Source organism: Cyprinus carpio, chromosome B9 (genome assembly GCF_018340385.1).
Source record: "Cyprinus carpio isolate SPL01 chromosome B9, ASM1834038v1, whole genome shotgun sequence".
Lineage (NCBI taxonomy): Eukaryota > Metazoa > Chordata > Actinopteri > Cypriniformes > Cyprinidae > Cyprinus > Cyprinus carpio.
This window is the reverse complement of record NC_056605.1, coordinates 15,437,820-15,462,925: the sequence shown is the minus strand read 5'-3', so window position 1 is coordinate 15,462,925 and position 25,106 is coordinate 15,437,820. Positions and strand designations below refer to the sequence as shown.

Here is a 25,106-nt window from a genome sequence, read left to right as displayed (position 1 = left end):
CAGTTAAAAGAGACTGCTGTATTAAAGGAGTTTTATTTCATTTCTATTTCAAGTACCAATATTTGAAATTAATTAATGAGAGTTTTTTTGGTACACAAATGTCCGCTGTAAGAAAGATTTGAATACGGCTCAAAAGAGGATGCGTCTCTTTTTCTCAATTATTTAATTTAAAAAAATAAGTAATATATAATAATGAGTAATGAGAAATAGTTGTTATTTAAATTATGCATTGCTTAAATTATACATTATTTTAATTAATTTATTAAAAACAAATGTAAGCAAATAAGGTGTGGAAAGTGCTGCTCTGCGTGTTCTGCTTTATCAAGCTTATGGAGAAAGTGCTGCTGTAAATACTCCGCTGATTGAGCTGTGTTTATGTGGAAAGTACCGCTGTGAATGTTCCGCCGAGTGAATGATGGCGTGCCTGCTGGAGGCCCCTTTACGCATCAGCGTGTTATCTGTGAGTCTCTTTGATTAAACCCATTAAAACCTAACCTTTTCAGTTCAGGATCACTTACATATACACTAGACACGTTAGATAGACTTTAGCGATTGCTCTTAAACTAAGCGATGTGGTTTTTGATGGCTGGCTGTGTGTTTATGTGGCTAACATTAGATCTGGATGTGCTCAGAGCTGTCAAATCAAAGTTGTATTTAGTTTTCAGTCTATATTTAGAGCTGGGACTCCAAAAACAAAATCAAACCTGCTTGATATTCTCTGATGAAGTTGTTAAATGAAGATGTGATGGGTTAATGTGGTGGTAACGCCCCCCTTTTGACAGCCCTGTAGTTCTGTCCTGTATGTTTTGACACATGTTGATCTGCCCTCAATGTGGTGCAGCCCAGGTACAGTGATGGTGACAGATGTTGTTGTATACTTTGATGTATAGCGTGTTACGGGATGATTACCAGTTTCATCTGTACCGATATTCACGTAGTACTTAAAATTGTAACTTAGTCGTAAAAACATAACGATTTTTTTGTAGAGGACATCATTCAAACTTTAGCCTTCAGGTTCGGTTTATCATTCCTTTCAATGCATTGAATGTGCCTCTGATCAAACCAAGCAGTGTGATATTGTTAAAACTAACCCTTTGTTGTATGATATGCTCCTTTCAGAAAAGTAAATTGTTGTCCCATATATTAACACTGTTTCTGTCTAAAGTCAATTCGATCATCACAAGTATTTTATACCTGTGGTTTCTGAGAATCCAAACAGAAGTCATTGTTAATCAGTATGGTATTTGTAAAAATTAAATATTAAGTATGTGTTTTGAAGTGTAAAACGGTCTTTAAAGTCTTTTAGATCCCAAAAACAACAACAAACACACACACACACTCACACACTACATATAGCTGTTCTCGTCTCTAAGCTTGTATCTGTTAATATATTAACTACTTCATAGTAAGAGTAACCAATGAAACAAGACAAGTTTATCAATGGCTTGCATAGAGATTTTATTTCGCATATCAGATAAATGTTAATTAGTGGTGTTGCAAGAATTTCAACTCGATTCATTTCAATTCTTTATCCAAGTAATTAGGATGGCAAAATGATTAATCCTGATTATGGCATTCAAAATAAAAGTTTGTTCAAAATAAAATGTGTGCATACTATATGTGTGTGTACTGTGTATGTTTATTATGTATATATAAATACACACACACATACATGTATATATTAAGGAAAAATATGTTTAATATGGGTAATCATAGAGAGATGTTATATAAAAATTGGGTTATCCCAAATCATTCAGATTCATTGTTGAAGTCTGTTGGAAACTAATTTGTGCCAGAACAGGTTATGTTGGTACAGCGAAACACCTTTTATTTTACATGAAATTGTAGAGTTCATGTGTGTATGCAATGTTTTGAAGCATGAAGTGACATTTATAGTCGTGCCAAATGATTGCATAGACGCTTTGGTATGTTTGGGGTGGAAGTCATTCCCACTTTTCCCTGGCCTGAAATTGCCTTGGACAAGCGAGTTGCAGTGTTTGAGGAGATGGGAAGCAGGTCTCTGCTCTCCTTCTAGAGACTTCCACCGACAGCTGGCAACTGTAAGGGTAAACAGACCAAAGTATTGTGACCCTGTGAGCCAGGAAGGAGGCTACGGGGCGAGACTGAAGGTGTTTTGATGCCTCAGATGGGATGAGTTTGCTGAATCATCTTTGTGCTGTCTTTTGTCACAATGCAGGAAGTCACAGCCACGAGTCGCCACTATGTTGACCGGCTTTTTGACCCCGACCCACAGAACGTGCTGCAGGGAGTCATGTGAGTAAACAACCATGTGTCCCTCCTTGTGTGTAGCGCTCTGCTCTGTGTTATAGGTCACCATGCTCATTTTCTGAGTGCTAAAGATGAAGCTTTCACCATAGGAGGCTGTTTTTAGTCCTTAGAGAGCAAAGACATTTTAGTTCTTTTTTTGCTTAATGTAAGACGCTCTGAGGTGCTGTACTTGTGTGTTTATGTGAGTGTATCTGTGGAGCTGCGGATCGGGTCTCTTCATCTTTATTTTTAACTCAGGGCTCCAGCTCTGGTTACTGTTAGCTTGATGTTTCCCGACTGCCACAGCCGTACTTTTTCCACAGATATAGATCCTTCAGAGCAGTCATCAACTAATACATTAAGTTTTTTGCATTTATGCTGATTTATAGTCATGTCAAAATCATTTCAGCAGGATGAGCATGATCTTGCATTGCACCACTGATAGTGTTGTAATAATAATAATAATAATAATAATAAATTTATTTTGTATAGCGCCTTTAAAAATGTCTTTCTCAAGGCGCTGTCCAAGAAAACTACATAAAAGAAAAAACACAACAATAAAACACAAGATATTATACAAAGCAATAATGCAAAAGAAGAAAGATTACAAAACAATCAAATAAAAGCTTCCCTAAAAAAAGAATGTTTTAAGCAAGGTTTTAAAAATGGCTAAAGAATTAGTAACCCTAATGTCAGTTGGGAGAGAGTTCCACAGTTTTGGGGCATATGAAGAAAAGGCCCTGTCACCCCTGGATCGTAACCTTGTTTTGGGGACAGCTAAGAGACCATGCTGAGAAGAGCGTAAATTGCGAGTTGGCTTGTAAAATGTTAAAATTACAAGGAAATGCTGATTTCTTTCAGAGTTGGGGCCGTACTAAAAGAATTATGATGAATAGCAGTTTGCTTCCACTATAATTGATGCTGTCCAGTCAGTGTACATGGCCTTGTGGGCAGTGTGCCGACTTGTAGCGCTGTTGCACTTTGGGTGTCCCGAGTTCAAGTCACGGCTTGCGGACCTTTCCCAATCCCACCCCCCTCACTCTCCCCCACTTCCTGTCGACATGCTGTTCTATCTAAATAAAAGGCATGATATGCCAAAAATAAATCTTAAAAAAAAATAATAATAATAATGATGTGCCCAAATCCTTCATGAAATTACTAAAAAAAATATTTTTTGTATTAATAAAAGTAAATCATATATATAGATTTTATTTCAGTTTCAGTAATCTTAGTATTTTAGCTTTTTCCAATTAGTTGAAAGCATTTACTGTATAATTTTTTTCTGAGATTAAAAAAAAAAAAGTTTCTAATCTGATATTTATATTTTATTACAGTTTTATTTCAGTTATTTTTTAAAATTTTCTTTTAGTAGTTTTAGTTTCCTTTTCTGTTATAAGGTAGAAACACTGGGCAATTTCATATTTCTTTCTCCTTTTTTCATTTCCTGACAAAGGCAGAAAGCACTTTAGTATGGAAGCCCGTTCCCGCCACTTTGAGAAAAAAATATAATTCTGTAAGTCATAATAATGAGATACTTTCTCATAATTATGATTTAGCATCTGAACCCGACAATGTTACTAGGCCCCCGACCCGGGATCAATCCCGGGACGTGTTTGCGTTCACACAGAAGGCGACCCGGCAATGTTCCGGCAATTTTCCGGGTCCAACTTGCAGTGTGAAAGGGGCTACTGAAAGATGAAATGTAGTTTTAAAAGTATTTCAGGCGAGAATGTAGTTGTTTGAAACTCAAATCTGCAGTTTATTTATAAAGACAGCGCCTATTTAAAAATGTGTTTTGCAGATTTACGAACAGCTCCACGCGATCAGCTGGAGCTCGGTGCTCATGTATCTGCCTAGAGCAGTCTCAACTCAGCTAGTGCTTCTGACATTTGCCGCTGGCTCTGATATCTCTTTAGTGGATAAACATAGAATATAATTTGTTTTGGGTAAATCTAACAGGTAATGTTTGGTCTGTATTCAGTTTATCTATATGTTAAAATGAAAATAAAAAGAGGCAATTGATGTAATATTTCGTTTCATTGTAATGGTTGTATATATACACATTTCCCTGAAATAAGTACATTTCTGCTGCTATTATTATGTTTAAATGAAAACGAAAGGAGGCAGTGGTATTTGATATCCTATTTCTTTTTATTGTAAATATACAGTGAGGAAAATTGCAGTAGCCAAGGTGAGCTGGCAGATGTTCAAGTACGCTGCCGTTTGCAGAATTACTAGACTTGCATCGTCCCATCCGTGGGAGATCACACTCCCGAGTCGAACTCGCAAAGTCCGAACTACCGAGGATGCAAGTCCGAAGTTTGCATACTTTGTTGTATTGAGAACTTTGTTGTATACGCGTGCAGACCTACGTCACCAGACTATTTGCCTAATCTTCACGGTACTTTAGACCACGGTGGAATCGCAGAAAGCAACAGGTCTGTGGGGGAAAATAGTTCCTGGGGAAAAAAGTTCCTTGTACAATTGTTCTGGGTAATTTTGGTGGAAACACGGTATTACTCTGCCAGGCAATGATAGTTCATGGCTTCAGAGATAGAGGAATATATTCCAACAAAAATCACATGCATTTTATGAAGAAATGAAAGCCATTACACATATAAACTTAATAAATAGATGTTCAATTCGATGATTTGTTAGTTTTATTAGCTGTCCCTTTCATGCATCACATGCATAAGCTTACAATGTTTATACAGTAGCCCAATCTCATCTCGCTAGCACAAAGTTTAGGTGTCTGTTACCACGGCAACCACTTGGTCTTCAGCGCATAGATATGTATACATATCTATGCTTCAGCGTCCCCACACTGCTTCTTGCAAGACATGTGAACGTGAAAAAATGCTTCATGTGGCTTAAAGTATAGTGACAAATTCTGAATACAATATTATTGATCATGCATACAGGCAAGTATTAAGCGGTTTCCTATAGAAAATCGTTATAGAAAACGCATAAGCGTTGCTGTTTTGTGCATTCATATTTTGGGTCCACCTGAATGCCTGTACAATATGCATGATCATTAAGTCGTGTACTGAATTTGGTTCAATCTGTCTTTGTACTTCAAGCCACATTAAGCTTTTTTCACGTTAAGCGTTTGTCCTGCAAGAAGCGGACAAGACCAAGCGGTTTCCGTGGTAACGAACAATGATGCTTTTGAAATGAGATGGCTTACTGTATGAACATTGTATGCATGTGATGTATGAAAGGGACAGCTAGTAAAACTAATAAATCCTCGAAATAAACATCTATAAATGAAGTGTATATGTGTAATGGCTTTCATTTCTTCATAAAATGCCTGGTTTTCTTAAAGGGGTCATATGTTGCTAAAAAGAACATTATTTTGTGTATGTGGTGTAATGAACTGGGTTTATGCATTTTTTGTTTCAAAAAACACATTATTTTTTCTCTTCCTGACGGACATGTGCTGCATTGCCAGGGGAACATCCCAGCTGAAGATAATGAGGAAATTATGTCACTCCTTTTGCAAAGTGCATTCCTAACGACTACTTTATGGGACGTGCCCTGCTCACTCCAAAGTCCCCACTCCAAGGGGATAGGGATGACTTCCATTTGGAATTTGCCCGGGAACTGTTTGGTACCGATACTAGTACCGGCATACCCCTACACTGCTCAGAACTTGCATTTGAATCATCAGTGGCGAATCCTTTACATATGTAAACATACTTGCAGACAGTGAGTCAGAACAGCCGGCATTGTCTTCTCTCCCAGGATCAGGAAACAGTCCTCCATAAAATGCACTGCACACATCTGAATATTTGGGTTAAATTGTTCTGGAACAGTGTTGTAAATACAACCTAACCACTGATTTCTAGTTGTGTCCTCTTTTGGAAGACCAAACAAAGTATTTTCGCTTTCACAAGGAAACACACAGCATCTCCTTTCCATCTTCTTTCTTTGCGTGAACATTTGGGTGGTGTTATGCAAATCTTTCCACATTGTGACGTAGACATGTGGGGGCATGTTAGAACGAGCCTTTAAGGAGGGTGTGGTTGACTCTTAACGTTTATAAAGAATATCTCTTTAGATTTGAGACTTTAGTCTTTGCAACTTTACAGATCTTCTTTATGCACCAAGAGCTTGTAACACTGCGAAGAGAAAGGAAAAATTTAAATTGCATCATGTGACCCCTTTAACTGAAATATTAGTCTGGAATGTTTGAAGCCATAACTATCTGGCAGAGTAACCTAAGTTCTACAAATTAGCAAAAACTACATACAGATAATTTATCTGAAATCATTATTTAATGACAGATTATATCATTATACACTTTAGATTACAGAACAAAGCAATGTTTGTGGCGTTCCAGCATGGCTTTGACCAACAGATGTCGCTAGCATGCCGCTCTTGCGTTGCGCATTTGTGGATTAAGTCATTATAACGAGAAAGTTTTTCATTATTACGAGAGACCAAGTCATTATTAAGAGAAAGATTCTCATTATTACGATAAAGTTTCTCAATATAACGAGACACTAAGTCATTATTATAAGAAAGTTTCTCATTATTGTGACTTACAGAATATTTTTTTTTTTCAACTGTGGTGGGAACGGGCTTCCATACTTTAGTGATAATGGAACAAAATAAAGAGCAAATGGTGCACATTAGGTTTGTAATTAATACTCTGTGTATCTGTCATATGGCTTTGTTCTGCCGTTCATGTACACTCCACTCTTCATTCCTTTTTGACTTAAATGTTGCATGAGTTCATTGTGATTATATAACATTTGTAAATATTTTGCATACTGCTGATGAAGAATAGCATCGATAAAGCATCAATTATGATTGCACATGCATTGTCTGTCATTTTAGTGCAAAAAAAGCCTTCTGGAAGAGAAAAAGAAATATAATATTCAGCAGCATGTCCATTTTGTTCAGAGCAGAATCTCGTTACATTACCTTTGTGTGCTATATGTGCATTCAGATAATGAGTCATTAGATGAGAGTCTGCTAGGAGGGTGTTACTATTTGCTCTCATTATCAGCCTCTGTAATCCTCGGAGCATTCAAATGTACACTAGCCAGTTACGTTTGACATGTTCAACAAAGACAGCAGTGTTCTCTGCTAAGCTGTTTTAAACAATGTAATTAATTCTTGCTTAATTATTGTACATGCAGTTTCCATATTAATTGAAACAATAAATGTAATATTTTTTACTTTTAAAATGTTTGTCTCATACTGAGGGACTATTTAAACCTTGTGAAAAATAATGGGCATATGAAAAATATGATTTAAAAAAAAATTCTCACCAAGGCTGCATTTATTTTTTTTAATTTTAACTAAAATTTTCAAAGTTTGAAAACTAAAAAGTCAGCAACCACAATACAGCTTTTTTCACCCAGCTTGTTGTTTATCTGATCAATAGCACCCTCAAAATTATTTCTTCTGTTCTTCTGTTGATCAGTTTCTATGCCATAGAAAAGGTATGTTTTGCACCATGAGTTATAAGAGATTGCACCTTTATTGACAGTGACATGAAGAATGCTGTCATTGGAAACAACAAACAGAAGGCCAACCTGATTGTGCTGGGAGCTGTGCCAAGGTGTGTCCACCCACTTCACCCGTCTTTCACCAATAGTACTGCAATGAGTTTTGACACAGCCAGTAAGGTTGAAAAATCACAGCTAATTTATCCAGTTGTCGGCTGGGCCAATATAGCTGGAAAATTACAGTGAAGTCCGAAAGTCTGAGACTATATTCAAAATCTGGGATTCAAAATCATATTTAAACCTGTAAATAGACAAGGTTTATTTAATTAAGACACTCTCTCACATTAAAGACGGCAAAAGCTGTTTTCTGTGTTCTCTGTTTTAGATGCTATTCACTGCTGACGAGGATATACTTGTGTGTGTGTGTGTGTGTGTGTGTGTGTGTGTGTGTGTGTAGACTCCTGTATCTTCTCCAGCAGAGCTCCTCTAGTCTGGAGCTGAGGACTGAATGTGCGGTCGTGTTGGGCAGTCTGGCAATGGGCACAGAGAACAACATCAAGTCCCTGGTGGACTGTCACATCATCCCAGCCCTGCTTCAAGGTTCTTGCTCTGTCTATTCAGTCTATCTTTCGTATTCCTGTTTTAACTATATTTTCGATCAAATAATATAATCAAATGCTGCCTTGATGCGCATAAGAGACTTCTTTCTAAAGACAAAAAAATCTTCATGATACCAAACTTTTGACCAGTGTTTTGTGTTTTTGCAGGCCTCTTGTGTTCTGATCTGATCTTCATTGAGGCATGTCTGCGCTGTTTAAGAACCATCTTCATCAGTCCAGTCACACCAGTGCAGCTGCTCTACACAGTAAGACAATATGCACATTCTGAAATGACATATGTACATGCATAAACGGAAGTGTGCTCAACATGTTTTAATTTGCATCAGGACCCCACTGTGATCCCCCATATCATGTCCCTGCTGAGTCGGTCACAGCACACACAGGAATACATCACGCAAATCTTCGCCCATTGCTGCAAGGTAGCACACACATCACATATGCATTTAATCAGAATTATAAAGGGAATGGTTCCAGCTCTAAATTCTGATTAGATTAGCCACATACAAGCTTCATTTCAAGCCTTATTAAGGATTAGCCAACATGCACCTGTGGCCACCCGTCAAACCATAAAATGGTTGCAGTGTGTTACAGTTTAGGCTTCTTTGCAAAGTAATCTTTTCTTTTCTATTGAAATAATTGTCTCTATTGAAAAATGCATTAAATAATTTGTGTGTCCAGACTCCAGAACATCAGATGGTGTTGTTCAACCACGGTGCCATCCAGAACATTGCTCCTCTGCTCATATCTCCCTCCTATAAGGTACAAAAAGGAAATGAATTGCTTATGCATTTGTAATTGTATTTTTAATGCATGTCATGTGTTCAGAGTAATAATGTTTTGTGAACCCTCTCTGTAGGTACGGATGCAGGCGTTAAAGTGTTTCTCAGTTTTGGCCTATGAGAACGCTCAGGTCTCCATGACACTGGTGAATGGTGAGCACGACCTCTACTATCTTCTGTCTACTATCATTTGATCACCACTATTTCTGTCCTCCTGGCTTATGTTTAACAGAGATTCTCTTTGACTTCTCTTTGTGTTGCAGTTTTTCATTATCTTTGGTAATATCTGAATCACTGTTCAGTGAAATAAAAGAATAGTGCAGAACAGTAGGTTTTTGGAAGTAAAAAATACCATTCAGAAGCTCCATAGAGACAGTTTGAGGTTTTTAAGTAAAGGTATATGCTTCTGTAGAAGCCACAATGCAGCATGTTAGAAATGTAATTGCTGATTTTGGTGAAGAACTACATCACTGTTACCATGGAAAGCTTTTGTAGCAAGTGGAGTCTAGCTGGTTTACACTATCTATTGGAAAGCCACCATGGTACTGTAGCTATATACACTAGTGTTAAAAAGTTTGGGGTCAGTAAGATTTTTTTTTTTTTTAATTCAACATCTATACATTAAATTGATCAGAGTGGCAGTAAAAACATCACGTTGTTACAAAAAGATTTCAGTTTCAAATAAATTCTGTTGTTTTGAACTTTATCAAAGAATCTTAAAACAAATTTTAGAATTTTTCACAATAATATTAAGCAGCACAATGGTTTAATATTTATAATAAATAAATAAAGTAATATATAATAAAAATAATAAATAAATAAATGCTTCGATGTTTTAAATAAATTTATCAAATCAGCATATTAGAAAGATTTCTGAAAGGATCATGTGACAATAAAGACTTGAGGAATAGCTGTTGAAAATTCAGTTTTACCATCACAGGAATAAATTACATTTTTAAATATTAAAATGGAAAACAGTTTTAAATTGTAACCATATTTTACAATATCACTGTATTTCTGATCACATAAATGCAGCCCGTGAACATAAGAGACTTCAAAACAATTTAAATTATGTTATCAACCTAGTTTATGGCGTAGTGTTAGAGCCTAAAAATCATCAGCTCTGTTTTCTCCTATCAAATTACATCAAAAAGACCGATTCAAAATTATTTTGCTCATTGCTTATTAAAATGCTTATTTTATTCTTTTAATCAGATGTGGTTATGTAAGAGATGTTTGGTTTGGTTCAAAGCTTAAAACCTTTATTTAGGTTTTCTGTATGTTAATAAAATAATACTTCAGACTGCTGAAAATCATATTTTGTGTATATGTATATGTTTTTCAGTGCTTGTAGATGGTGAGCAGCTCTCTCAGGTTTTTGCTAGAATGATGCAAAGGGACAAACCCATTGAAATGCAGCTTACAGCTGCCAAATGGTGGGTAAATCTCATCCTGCAGGTTATTTATAAAAATAAATGTGTAATCCCTTCAGCTTTTACAAACTTGCACACTTTTTTCTCTCAGCTTAACATACATGTGTCGAGCAGGAGCCATAAGGACAGACGACAACTGTATTATACTAAAGGTACCTCCAAAAAAAATCACATTTGTGTAATGAATGAATGCAAAAGTGTCATTTAAAGTGCATATGAACTAGTTTTGTGTGTGGACAGACTTTGCCGTGCCTGGTGCGGATGTGCAGTAAAGAACGGTTACTGGAAGAGAGGGTGGAGGGGGCTGAGACGCTAGCTTTCTTGATGGAGCCGGACATAGAACTGCAGCGAATTGCGAGTGTCACTGACCACCTCGTGTCCATGTTGGCCGACTACTTTAAATACCCAAGCTCCGTCAGCGCCATCACTGATATTAAGAGGGTAACTTCACATACACATACACACATTTCATTAGCTTTCTAAATTAAGACATACCAGAGACTTCTGTAACCAGGTGACTACTTCTTTTCCATTAAAATGAAATCAGTTTTAAGTGATCGTTTGTCTTCCTGTAGTTGGATCATGACTTGAAACATGCACATGAGCTGCGACAGGCAGCCTTTAAACTCTATGCCTCTCTGGGCTCCAATGACGAGGATATCAGGAAAAAGGTATTATATTATATTGTATTATATTATATTATAAGTGCTCTGTTTTTCAAAAAATCAACAGTGTGACTGTTGACTACTTTGATACCCTGACAATTAAAAAAAGGGATTAGGTAGATATGTTGAATGTGCTAAGGATGTTAACATTAATTTCCCTACTACAGATTACAGAGACGGAAAATATGATGGACAGGATTGTTAGTGGCCTATCAGAATCTAGTATCAAAGTACGGTTAGCAGCAGTCAGGTATGACACACATTTTGTTTTAATTGTCTGTCAAAAAAATTAGGAGAAAAAAAACTGCCATTCTGTACACTATCATTCAAAAATTTGGGATCTGTAAGAATTATTATAATTTATTTTTTAAATCAATATTTTTACTCTGCAGTGACACTTTCAGTTGATCAAGAGTGATAATAAAAAAGATTTTGGTTTCAAACTAATTTTTTTTCTTTTGAACTTTCTATTCATCAGAGAATCCTGAAAAAAGGAGTCATGGTTTCCAGAAAAATATTAAGCAGCACAATTGTTTTCGATACCTGATAATAATAAGAAACCAATAAGAAATTTTCAAATTGTAATAATTTTTCACAATATTACTGTCCTTACTGTATTTTTGATTAAATAAATGTACCCTTGGTGAGCATGAAACTTTCAAAAGTTTTTTTTTAAATCTTACCAACTCTTTACTTTAGAATAGTAGTGTAAATGTTAAATGTGTTTGTTGAAAAGGTACAACAATTGGATATTGAAAGAATTTTAAAATAAAACAAAGAAAAGAGGTTTGGTTTGCTCTTTTATTTTCATTTATTTCTTTCAAATTTCCTCTAGATGTCTTCATAGTTTATCACGGTCTGTACAACAGTTAAGGACAAGTTTCCATGATCATGCAGTATGGAAGCCACTAATGAAGGTATGATATTCAGATGATGTTGAGTGAAACCTGAAGGCTAGTCAAAACCTAACTGAATGCACATTTGTTTTTGTGGGTAGTTATTACAGAACGCACCAGATGAGGTCCTGGTCATGGCCTCTTCAACACTATGCAATTTACTGCTGGAGTTCTCACCCAGCAAAGAGGTAAAGTACAACACTTTGTTGGTTTAATAGTATTACACAGCCAGAATTTTAAAAGTAAATGTAATATAATTATTGAACTACTTCAAACTGAAAACCTTCAAGCTTTTAAAACTACTTCAACTTTCTGGTTAGGCTTTCTCAAGCCAATGTCAAAGTTTGTCTTAAACTTTATTATTAAATGGTCAGTTTTTTTTTTTTTTTTTTTTTTTACAGTATAGTATCTTTTAAAATTTAATCATAAATAATTTAATTTAATCACTGACCACTCAAGTTTTCATGGTGCATAAAGGAATTTTATTTAAAAAATAACGTTGTTAATACAATTTTATTTTTTTCTTTTAAGCAAAGATGAGAGGATTATTCCCAGTGCCACTGGTCTTAAGTGATTGTGTATGTGTTTGTTCACAGCCTATCTTAGAGTCTGGGGTCATCGAGTTACTATGCAGCCTCACACAAAGTGACAGCCCAGCTCTAAGAGTCAATGGCATCTGGGCTCTCATGGTAAGACCAACTGACTTCGGTCCACACTAAAGTTTCGGTATGAAAACACTCTATGTCATCAGAAGCCATAATGTGTTTTTGTGCAGAACATGGCCTTCCAGGCAGATCAGAAGGTGAAGGTGGAGATAGTTCGAGCTCTGGGCACAGAACAGCTCTTTAGACTCTTGTCTGATCCTGATACCAATGTGCTCATGAAAACACTGGGTCTGCTTCGAAACCTGCTCTCCACCCGGCCGGTAAGTTATATATGCAACTATATACAGGTGCATCTCAAAAAATTAGAATATCTTGAAAACATTTTTTTTTTTTTAACATTTCAAAAAGTAAAACTTTCATATATTCTAGATTAATTACATGTAAAGTAAAACATTTCAAACGTTTTTTTTTTGTTTGTTTGTTTGTTTTAATTTTGATGATTTGAGTTTCATTAAATGACCATCCCTACTGTATAAATTCCGGGTATCTCTTGTTCATGAAACCACAATAATGGGGAAGACTGCTGACTTGGCAATGGTCTAGAAGGCAATCATTGACACCCTCCACAAAGAGGGTAAGTCAAAGAAAGTCATTACTAAAAGGGGTGGCTGTTCACAGTGTGCTGTATCAAAGCATATTAACTGCAAAGTTGACTGCAAGGAAAAATTTGGTAGGAAAAGGTGCACAAACAACAGGGATTACTGCAAGCTTGAGAATACTGTCAAGCAAAGCCAATTCAAACACTTGGGAGAGCTTCACAAGGAGTGGACTGAAGCTGGAGTCAGTGCATCAAGAGTCACCACACTCAGATGTCTTCAGGAAAAGGGCTACCAAGCCACATCTGAAACAGAAACAACATCAGAAGCATCTTACCTGGGCCAATAAGAAAAATAACTAGACTTGCTCAGTGGTCCAAAGTCTTCTTTTCAGATAAATGTAAATTTTGCATTTCATTTGGAAATCCAGGTCTGTAGACTGGAGAGGCACAGAATCCAAGCTGCTTGAAGTCCAGTGTGAAGTTTCTGAAGTCAGTGATGATTTGGGGTGCTGTGATGTCTGCAGGTGTTTGGTCCATTGTGTTTTATCAAGTACAAAGTCAATGCAGCCGTCTACCAGGAGATTTTGGAGCACTTTATGCTTCCATCTGCTGAGAAGCTTTATGGCAATGCTGATTTCCTTTTCCAGCAGGACTTTGGCACCTGCCCTTAGTGCCAAAACCACTTCTAAGTGGTTTGCTCACCATGATATTACTGTGCTTGATTGGCCAGCCAACATGCCTGACTTGAAAGCCATATGGAATCTATGGTATATTTTCAAGAGAAAGATGAGAAACCATCAGTCCAACAACACAGACGAGCTGAAGATTCAGCAGTGCCACAGGCGGATCGCTTCCATGCCACACCTCACTGATGCTGTCATTTGTTTTAAAAGAGCCAGTATTGAGTGCATAAATGAACATACAGTACTTTAAAGAACTTGTACTTTTTTGTTTTGCAAATCCTTTTTTTGATTGATCTTAGGAAATATTCTAATATTTTGAGATACTGGATTTTTCACTATCATGAACTGTAAGCTCTAATCATCAAAATTAAAACAAAATTTTTTTTTACTTTACATGTAATAAATCTAGAATATATGACAGTTTCACTTATTGAAATAAGTAAAAAAAAAAAAAAAAGGACCTTTTTCACTGTATTCCAATTTTTTGAGATGCACCTGTATATGTTTGGTCTGATACATTCCATTTCACCGTCTAACACACACTAATTGTCTTTCCCTGTCTTTGGTAGCATATAGACCAGATCATGAGTTCACATGGGAAGCAGATAATGCAAGCGGTCACGCTTATCCTGGAGGGAGAACACAGCATAGAGGTCAAAGAGCAGGTGAGCTGCTCAAACACACAAAGATGACATTGTGCTTTCAGAATCAGACTAGTAAGATTTCTCAGGCAACCATTATATTTCATTGGCGCTTTGTTAAAAGAATGTTCACAGTTTAATACAAGTTAATCTTTGTTTCTATTCAGGGTGTCTGTAGAAATCCTTGAAAAGTATTAAAGTCTTAAAATCACTTTTTAAAATGTGAAACTGTTCATATTTTAAATCCCATAGAAAAAGTATTTATCTCTTTTCTCTTGTTATCAGTTGGTGCTCCTCTTTTTTTCTTCTTTTTTTCTTTCTGACTGTGCACAGGAATCAGTTATCAGGTTTTGAGTGTGATACATAAGTCTCTTATTCTTATCAAGGCTTACAGTAAAACCAGTTATATCGTGCTATGAAATTGATCTTTAAAGGGTCATGAAACCCCAGACTACTTTTTCTGAGATTTTAGCAGAGGTGTTTGTGTTGCACATCATAGAAGACAATGTTAGCATTCGATAGTTCTAACAGTTGCATTTTAGCAATATGGGGGTGCTCAAATGTCTGATTTCACATAGAACTACCGGTTTTCTCCCAATAAGTTAATATACAGCCTATTAAGATAATGTTGTAAATAATAATCTGAAAACAAAGAAGCTTTTAATTAATATTTTTAATGTGTGTGAATAAATCCAACCACCCCTATAGATTTAAGTTAAGTTTCACTTTCCATAATCCGTGACAGACAGAGGAGCATCTTGGCGGCAGGGATTTAAAACTTTAACAAGACTCAAACTGAGACAGGCAGATTAAAAGACTGGATTTTTTCGATCAGGTAGGGTACAGGTGATTTCAAAACATTATATATGTTGTGTGTATATATTATTTATCTCGTATAAGATGCATTTGGTTGAGTTAAGCTGCAGTAAAGCGCTTCATTGTAGTACTACAGTGATTATCTCTTAAGCACGCAGAGCGAGCGGAAAAAACAACAATTCATAATATTAATAACTATGACTCGGACTGTCACATACATAACATTATAATGAGAACACAATTATACTGTGAATTTTTAGAGTTTAGTTGCCGTTTTATTAAGTTCTGTTTTATTCCGCCTGACCTCCAGAGACAGTGTTACATAGTGGATAATCGCAGTGTCAGCCGGATAGGTCGAGGAAGAATACCAATGAAGTCACATAGTGACGTAAGCTGAGCTGTGGAATCTAAGTCACTGCAGCTCTGCACAAACGGCCAAAAACACTGTATTATGTATCTTAGGTTGTTGCATTATTAGGCTACGTTTACATGACAACGGTGTGTTCAAAAATGGAAAAGTTTTTCCTATGCATTTTTAAAAAGAGTCACATATACACAATATGTATGTCAGGCCAGTAGTTGGTGCTGTCACCTTGAAAAACGGCCAAAAACACTGTATTATGTATGTCAGGCCAGTAGTTGGCGCTGTCACCTTCTTAGTAAACAGTACCTGTGGGGAAGTGACGATTATATGATGTATATGATGCATCTCCGCTGTTGGTTGTAATATTGGTGATATACTTTGTACTTCGCCATTGTTGTGTGTGTTTGTTCGTGCTTGCGTTTAAAATCGGCACATACTACGCATGTCTACATACCTAACACATACTATGCATGCGCATGACATCACAATTTTCAGCGATTCCCGTATTGGGTGTTTACACGGAAACGATAACCATTTTCAAAAACTTGCACTTTGAAACCTGTTTTCAAATATATGCGTTTTCAGTCCCTAAAACACCATTGTCATGTAAACAAACAGTCAAAATGCATCAAAAGTTTCCCATTTTTGGCTGAAAACTTTGTCGTGTAAACAGCCCCACAGTTCTCATTGTCAAGTACAGCTTTCTAGGAGCAGCGGATTATTCATCCTCCCAAGCTATGGCTTTAACTTCTCTTGGTTATCTGACTATTTTGGACCTATTATTGGGCAAATCGCAGCAGGACTGCCATATTACAAGCTCGGTAGCTAACTATGTGTGTGCTTCCAAGTGACAGAACAATCGTTTGCCTTTTGGATTATTTATATTGCGGCCTGTTGGTAAGTTTTCTTGATTATTTTGCTCTTAGGCTATTACTGTAGGGTGTCATTTACCTCACGGTTCTATCCAGGGGTATGCCACCGTATTGTTGACTACTTTTTTGACTTTGTTTTATTTATTTATTTATTTATTTATTTGTATTTTTTTGCTGTAGTTGTATTTTTTGCCCTGTGTTGTCTGTCGACAGTCCTAACCATGGGTGTTTGTTGAATAGTTTGAATTAGTGTTTGAATTTTACAGTTTTCTCTGTTCCTCGCGGTTCATACGGAGGTAAGAGATTACTGCACTTGCCATCGTTCGTCGTTGTGTTTTTCATGCAACGATTTCATTGCAGAGTTTTGGAATGCCCTCAAAGGGGCAGGCCAGTTGTGGTGCTGGTGGTGTCACCAGACGAAGCACTGCGGGCAAACGTCAGATGCCTTGGTGCTCAGTGTGACCGAAAAGATTCCCTTTTGAAGAAAGCTTATAAGTCAGCTGCCTACATTATTCGAGCTGAGAACACTGTCTGCCAACTAATTTCGGCAGCTTCTAACTCCTTGGAATCGGTGGAGGTGTATCCCTCTGTCCCATGGTTTTTACAGACAGCCTTGCTAGCTATGGGGCACGTGACTCGAGAGCTAGGATCTTTCACAGCAACACTTTTGAATTCTCGCCAGCAGGTATGGTTCACTCAGGACAAATTATCGAAGGATTGCAAAAAGACTTTGAGGGATCTTCCCATCTTTCTTGGACATTTTTTTGGTCCTGTTGTATCTGAGATGTTGGAGAAATGCATGAAGCTGTCTGCAGCTACCCAGCAGCTAACACAGGAGACTCAACGGGTTTCTAAAGAAGCTCCCCGTTTTGCATGTTGCTAGTGTAACCAGTGTTCTCCGGTCAGTTGCAGAAGGGGATTGGTTCACTAAGGTGTGGACCTGACAGATGCATATTTCCACATTCTGATTGCAATGCATCACAAGATGTTTATACGCTTCAGTTTCAAAAACAAGAGCTATCAGTTAAAATTTCTACCATTTGGCCTCTCCCTAGCCCCTCATGTGTTTACGAGATGTATGAAAGCTGCCCTGTCTCCCCTGTGGGCCAAGGGAATATGAATTCTACCATATCTGAAAGACTGGCTGGTTTATGGTCTGACGAAGGCACAATCTATCCACAATACACCGCTGCTAATAGACCATGTGGCCAAGTTGGGTCTCTCAGTGAACAGGGTAAAGAGCTCTCTGTCCCCTGCACAATCCCGTTCATCTGGATGAATATCAGTTCAGTCCCAATGCGTGCCCAGTCTCAATATCCTAAACCTCCTTGCCCAGTTTCGTCTGGGAGTGTCTCTACAGTATGGAGTGTTCCTGAGGCTGATCATGGTTGCTAAAAGCAGCCTCCTCCATAATTCTACTGGGATTACTCCATCTGTGAACCCTGCAAGTTAGGAACAACCTTCTGCGGTAGGATTAATCTCGGCATCGGCGGATCATATTGACACGCAGTTGCGTGCGTGTCCTCCGCAAGTGGATGTCCCTAACCTTTTTGACAGCAGGTGTGGCATTAGGAATTTCCCCCTCTCGTAGCAAGGTTATAACAACCGATGCATCCCTCATGGGTTGGGGGCGGTATGGAACCACAGAGGTATCAGTGGCAGATGGTCAAGGAACCAGTCAATGGACCACATCAACCTGTTGGAGATGTGTGCAGTTTTTCTGACCTTGAGACATTTCCTTCCTGTTCTAGCAGGCAGCCATGTACTTATCCTTTCAGACAGTACATCAACGGTTTTCAATTTGAATCACCAGGGGAGTACGAAGTCCGAGAGTTTGTGGCGGCTCACTCGCAGGATTCTCACCTGGTCAATTCCACGGTTTGCATCACTGAGGGCTACTTATCTGCTGGGGCTGGTCAGTCAGGCTGCGGATACTCTGTCTAGGAATTGGATACATCCAGGCGAGTGGAGACTACAAACGGATGTATTTCAGGGCATCTGGCAAGATTTTGGTATGTGTTTTTTGAAAACCAAAGTCACTGCACCCGTTTACCAAGAAATTTTGGAGCACTTCATGCTTCCTTCCTGCTGACCAGCTTTTTGAAGATGCTGATTCGATTTTTCAGCAGGATTTGGCACCTGCCCACACTGCCAAAAGCACCAAAAGTTGATTAAACTTACACTTATTGGGAAGTCGTGGCCTAGTGGTTGGAGAGTTTAACTCCTAACCCTAAGGTTGTGGGTTCGAGTCTCAGGCCGGCAATACCACGACTGAGGTGCCCTTCGAGCAAGGCATCGAACCCCCAACTGCTCCCCGGGCGCCGCAACATAAATGGCTGCCCACTGCTCTGGGTGTATGTTCACGGTATGTGTGCCTTTACTGCTGTGTGTGTGCACTTTGGATGGGTTAAATGCAGAGCACGAATTTTGAGTATGGGTCACCATACTTGGCTGTATGTCACATCACTTTGACTTTGACTTTTTTTTTTTAAAATGACCATGGTGTTGGTGTGCTTGACTGGCCAGCAAACTCACCAGACCTGAACCCCATAGAGAATCTATGTCAAGGTATTGTCAAGAGGAAAATGAGAAACAAGAGACCAAAAAAATGCAGATGAGCTGAAGGCCACTGTCAAAGAAACCTGGGCTTTCATACCACCTCAGCAGTGCCACAAACTGATCACCTCCATGCCACACCAAATTGAGGCAGTAATTAAAGCAAAAGGAGCCCCTACCAAGTATTGAGTACATGTAAAGTAAATGAACAAACTTTCCAGAAGGCAAACAATTCACTAAAAAAAAATTTTTACGAAGTATTTGTGAATTGGTGGGTTTTTGTTAAATGTGAGCCAAAATCATCACAATTAAAAGAACCAAAGACTTAAACTACTTCAGTCTGTGTGCATTAAATTTATTTAATACACGAGTTTCACAATTTGAGTTGAATTACTGAAATGAACTTTTCCACGACATTCTAATTTATTGAGATGCACCTGTATGTATATATGTGTGTGTGTGTGTGTGTGTGTGTGTGTGTGTGTGTGTGTGTGTGTGTGTGTGTGTGTGTGTGTGTGTGTGTATATAACTGCTGTTGAACCTGGCACATTCGTTTAGGAGATTTTTAATAGCTTCTAGAGTTGATGTTAAACAAGGTTGGTTTTTTTTTTTTTTTTTTTTTTTTTTTTTTTTTTTTTTTTTTGCAGACATTGTGCATATTGGCCAATATTGCTGACGGAAACACTGCCAAGGAACTCATTATGACCAATGACGACATGCTCCAAAAAATTAAATATTACATGGTCAGTGAATTTTCATTAGCTCATCTTGTTTCTCAGTTGTGGACTTTTTTTCAGTATGTTTTCTTTTACACTATTTTATTGTCTGTACCATAGTGTCCTTTTACTGTTGCTTGTTTCCACCTTATCACTGTTCCCCCTACTGGATAGTTCTTTTCTTTCTGGGTAATTTCTTCTGTTCTCTATGTTTCAGGGTCACTCCAATGTGAAGCTGCAGCTGGCTGCCACCTTTTGCATCTCTAACCTCATCTGGAATGAGGAGGACGGTGAGAAACTCATGACACATTAGTTCTCTGGAGGGGCAGTGGGGGACAGTTTAAAGGGGTCATCGGATGCTACATGCACTTTTACAAGTTGTTTGAACTGAAATGTGTGTTGGCAGTGTGTGTACACAACCACCCTATAATGATAAAGATCCACCCAGTGTTTTTTTATTTTTATTTATTGCATTAAATCGTTTCCACTTTCTCATATCAAGCCATTCTCAGATGCCTGTCTGTGTAACATCACACAGACCCAGGCCACTCCCACGATTGTTGATTGACACTAGCGTTTTACCTTAGACCCGCCCTGAGTGAGCTGTCATCAGTCCACCATTGTTTCTCCACTGGAAAAAATGTAGACAAGAATGTCTCCTAAGCAATTGAGGTGTTCTGTTGTTAGATGTAATAATAAACATAGTAGTCGTCATTTACCAACGAAATCTGAGCCGCTGAAGACAGTGGATTACTTTTGTTTTTGAAGGGAATGTGCCTCCCAATCTACCTGAATGTGTCTATGTTCACGCGAATCATTCGTGATCCAGCCTCACTTTCGGAAGAAGTGAGTAAAAGGTTCTAACGAATCTTTGCAAATCACCTTTCCTAATAACGTGCTAGTTAGCAAGTTCCGCAGCTACAGTTAACAGTCTCATGAGAACGGCTCGTCACCACACGGAAGAGAGGGGCGTGGTCAGCAGAGCTTATTAGCATTTAAAGGAACATGCACTAAAACGGCTTGCTGAAAACAGAGCTGATTTTGACAAGGTAAAAAGGGTGTTGTTTTACGCTACCATTGAGAAATTTTACCCAAAGTGTGTCATAGACTTTTCATTAATACTCTAAAGTATCATATCAACTCAAACTCATAAATAGGCATCCGATGACCCCTTTAACTGTTGTGCGCTCAGTTTGTCCAAATATAAAAACATACACAAGATTTAAAGTAAAAACGCAGTTAGGACTGTCAATTAAAATATTAATCATGCTTCATTTGTGTGTTTTTTTTTTTTAAATAATTAATTAATAATAATATTAATTATTAAATTAATTATTATATTTTAATAATTATTTTAATTATTTTATATATTATATGGAACAATTTGTTCCAGGCACTTTTTTTCCCCCAGACCTGTTTCTGTCTGAGTTTCCATCGCGATCTAAAGTACAGTGAAAATTAGGCAAATAGCCTGGTGACGTAGGTCTGGCGTGTTTCTCAATTCCAAGTACGCAAATTTCAGATTTGCGTCCTCGATAGTTTGGACTTGGCGAGTGAAATATTAAAATGTTAACATTAACTTTAACCTAAATATTTAATTTGGAGGCTCTTATTATTATTATTATTATTATTATTTTTATTATTATTATTATTATTATTATTATTATTATTACTCCTCTAAACAATTGGTTCAGGCATCTGATCCTTTTTCCAAGAATAACAACAGTGCAGCATTGGAAATAAATTTTGTGAAGATTTACTTGGTGTTGCTTATTTGTATCTGATAGTGACACCAGTCCTCGAGTTAAATAGGACCCTTTGTGTATTGTCAAGAATACAAGTTTGTGTTGTTCCACTTCCTCCAGGCTCACAAGAGAGACAAGACAAGCTAAGGGAGATGGGCTTTGTTGATATCTTACACAAACTCACCCAGGCATCAGATCCCAGCCTCTGTGACAGGTGATGGACAGGCTTTCATTCATCATCTGTTGGTAGTTGTTTCATCTTTTGTTTGCCATAATGATTCGACTCTTCACATCTCCCTTTTTCTCTCAGGGCAAAAACGGCGATGCAGCAGTATTTGGCATGACCTCGAAGGAAGGCGGGATTACGGCCTAACTAACAATCTCTAGGAGGATCACATCTCCTGAGTTTTTGTTTTAGATTTGAGTTTCGTTTTGCTCTTCCTTTTGTTTTGTTGCACAAGATACATTTTGTTGTGGAGACTCTGAACAGCTTCGTTAATCAAGAGACACGGTTTCCAGGGGGCCACAACACCTTTTGGGCTTTCAGCTACATTGGCCCTAATACGTTTTCTGCTGAACTCTTGGAACTATTATATTTTTGTTTGTTTTTTGGAAATGTGAATGAAAAAAAGCTCCTCAAAGTGTGTTGCAGCGCCACCTGGTGGATTGAGGCTTTGGCACTTTGGACTCCCTTTGGAGAAAGCTGACCGACCTCTCAGTGCTACGCTTCTAGGAGCTTAGTCTCCTTATTTTGGTTTGCTGATTTACTATTGATATTATTATAATTAAAATATTATACATAAAATAAAATGGGACTTTGACACAAGGTTAGAAAAAGACTGCTTGTTTTTGTTCTTTTTTTGTGGACATACCTCGTAAATATATATAAATATAAATATATAAATATATTTTTTGGATTTTTAATTTCCCTTGCAGGTTGTTTTTCCCCTTTGTATTTTCCTCTCTGTAATTTAGGCTGATGTGGGTATATCTGGAGAGGCAGCATGTTGGGTCATATACAAAGACATTTCGTAGAAACCATCCAACCCCAAATAGAAGGTGGAAGTTTGTTTGCTCTTTACACAGGTTCCTTGATTACTCATTTTCACTCCCTTTATCATTACACAAATCAGTGTCCTCATAACTCCCTCTTTTTGAAGCTCTATAGTGAATGTTTCCACTCAAATATATGCAGGCCTCTGCCATGGTGCAGCCCACTGCTTTGTGTCTTTTTTCTGGGTTGGGAAGGGCTTTTTAGCACAGAAGAGCTTGGAGATGAGGCTTTGCAGATATCACATGGTTTAGAAAGGTCAGGCTTTGGTGCTTATGTTTGAAAAACTGGTTTGAATCCTGCCCGTGCCCTTTTTTTCCCAAATAATGTAATATTTTCTACCACAGAAATGTTGCAGAAAAATCAAAATATTCTGAATTACTGAAGATGAACTCTGTCAGTTATCACATGCTCCAGATATGTTTAGCCTTGGTGCTCATATGGGAAAAACATGTTTGAATCAAGAAAAATACACATCTTGAAAACTTTTGATTGCCATTTGGTGGCTGACTGCAGTACAGGTCATAAACCCCGCTTCTCCAAGTAAACAAATGAGCCAATAAGCCAAACTAAATAATCAAATTGCACATCAAATAAATGTTTCCCAAAGATGGTTTCCATGATTTTAGTTCTTACAATGCTGATTTATGTTCGTGTTCATTTTTCTAAGTTTGCTTAATTAGTTATTTGATGCTATAAAAACAGGGTGTGGTGTCAAGATAGGTTTTTTTTTTTTTTTTTTTTTTTGTACAGTCTATGGTTTGAATCCAAATGTACAGTCGTGGCCAAAAGTTTTGAGAATTACATAAATATTGGAAATTGGAAAAGTTGCTGCTTAAGTTTTTATAATAGCAATTTGCATATACTCCAGAATGTTATGAAGAGTGATAAGATGAATTGCATAGTCCTTCTTTGCCATGAAAATTAACTTAATCCCAAAAAAAACTATCTACTGCATTTCATTGCTGTCATTAAAGGACCTGCTGAGATCATTTCAGTAATCATCTTGTTAACTCAGGTGAGAATGTTGACGAGCACAACGCTGGAGATCATTATGTCAGGCTGATCGGGTTAGAATGGCAGACTTGACATGTTAAAAGGAGGGTGATGCTTGAAATCATTGTTCTTCCATTGTTAACCATGGTGTCCTGCAAAGAAACGCGTGCAGCCATCATTGCATTGCATAAAAATGGCTCCACAGGCAAGGATATTGTGGCTACAATTAAGATTGCACCTAAATCAACAATTTATAGGTTCATCAAGGACTTCAAGGAAAGAGGTTCAATTCTTGTAAAGAAGGCTTCAGGGCGTCCAAGAAAGTCCAGCAATCGCCAGGATCGTCTCCTAAAGAGGATTCAGCTGCGGGATCGGAGTGCCACCAGTGCAGAGCTTGCTCAGGAATGGCAGCAGGCAGGTGTGAGCGCATCTGCACGCACAGTGAGGCGAAGACTTTTTGGAACATGGCCTGGTGTCAAGAAGGGCAGCAAAGAAGCCACTTCTCTCCAAAAAAAACATCAGGGACAGATTGATCTTCTGCAGAAAGTATAGTGAATGGACTGCTGAGGACTGGGGCAAAGTCATATTCTCCGATGAAGCCCCCTTCCGATTGTTTGGGGCATCTGGAAAAAGGAGAAGAAAAGGTGAGCGCTACCATCAGTCCTGTGTCATGCTAACAGTAAAGCATCCTGACACCATTCATGTGTGGGGTTGCTTCTCATCCAAGGGAGTGGGCTCACTCACAATTCTGCCCAAAAACACAGCCATGAATAAAGAATGGTACCAAAACACCCTCCAACAGCAACTTCTTCCAACAACCCAACAACAGTTTGGCGAAGAACAATGCATTTTCCAGCACAATGGAGCACCGTGCCATAAGGCAAAAGTGATAACCTAAGTGGCTCGGGGACCAGAATGTTGCAATTTTGGGTACATGGCCTGGAAACTCCCCAGATCTTAATCCCATTGAGAACTTGTGGTCAATCCTCAAGAGGCGGGTGGACAAACAAAAACCCACTAATTCTGACAAACTCCAAGAAGTTATTATGAGGATTTGGCCCAGAAGTTGATTGAGAGCATGCCCAGTCGAATTGCAGAGGTCCTGAAAAAGAAGGGCCAACACTGCAAATACTGACTCTTTGCATAAATGTCATGCAATTGTCGATAAAAGCCTTTGAAACGTATGAAGTGCTTGTAATTATATTTCAGTACATCACAGAAACAACTGAAACAAAGATCTAAAAGCAGTTTAGCAGCAAACTTTTTGAAAACTAATATTTATGTAATTCTCAAAACTTTTGGCCACGACTGTACTTTCTTCTACGTTTGTGTCCAAAAATGTT

At 37.9% G+C, this 25,106-nt stretch overlaps 1 protein-coding gene across 2 annotated transcripts; it reads left to right on the top strand.

The window, feature by feature from the left end:
* The first annotated feature begins 332 nt into the window (after window positions 1-332).
* On the top strand, window positions 333-23,270 carry armc8 (armadillo repeat containing 8). Of its 2 annotated transcripts, none has more exons than XM_042731140.1 (22): window positions 333-460; window positions 2,198-2,274; window positions 7,769-7,840; window positions 8,185-8,327; window positions 8,495-8,592; window positions 8,674-8,766; window positions 9,026-9,106; window positions 9,204-9,279; window positions 10,472-10,562; window positions 10,651-10,711; window positions 10,800-11,000; window positions 11,135-11,230; window positions 11,392-11,474; window positions 12,060-12,141; window positions 12,222-12,308; window positions 12,717-12,809; window positions 12,896-13,045; window positions 14,576-14,671; window positions 19,903-19,998; window positions 20,189-20,261; window positions 21,837-21,930; window positions 22,027-23,270. In XM_042731140.1, exons 1-22 carry the CDS (start codon window positions 413-415, stop codon window positions 22,058-22,060), a joined length of 2,025 nt encoding a protein of 674 aa, XP_042587074.1. In that variant the 5' UTR covers window positions 333-412; the 3' UTR covers window positions 22,061-23,270. The 2 variants fall into 2 exon arrangements, with proteins under 2 accessions (XP_042587074.1, XP_042587073.1); XM_042731139.1 differs by lacking the exon at window positions 333-460 and adding an exon at window positions 2,048-2,066.
* The last annotated feature ends 1,836 nt before the right edge of the window (window positions 23,271-25,106 follow it).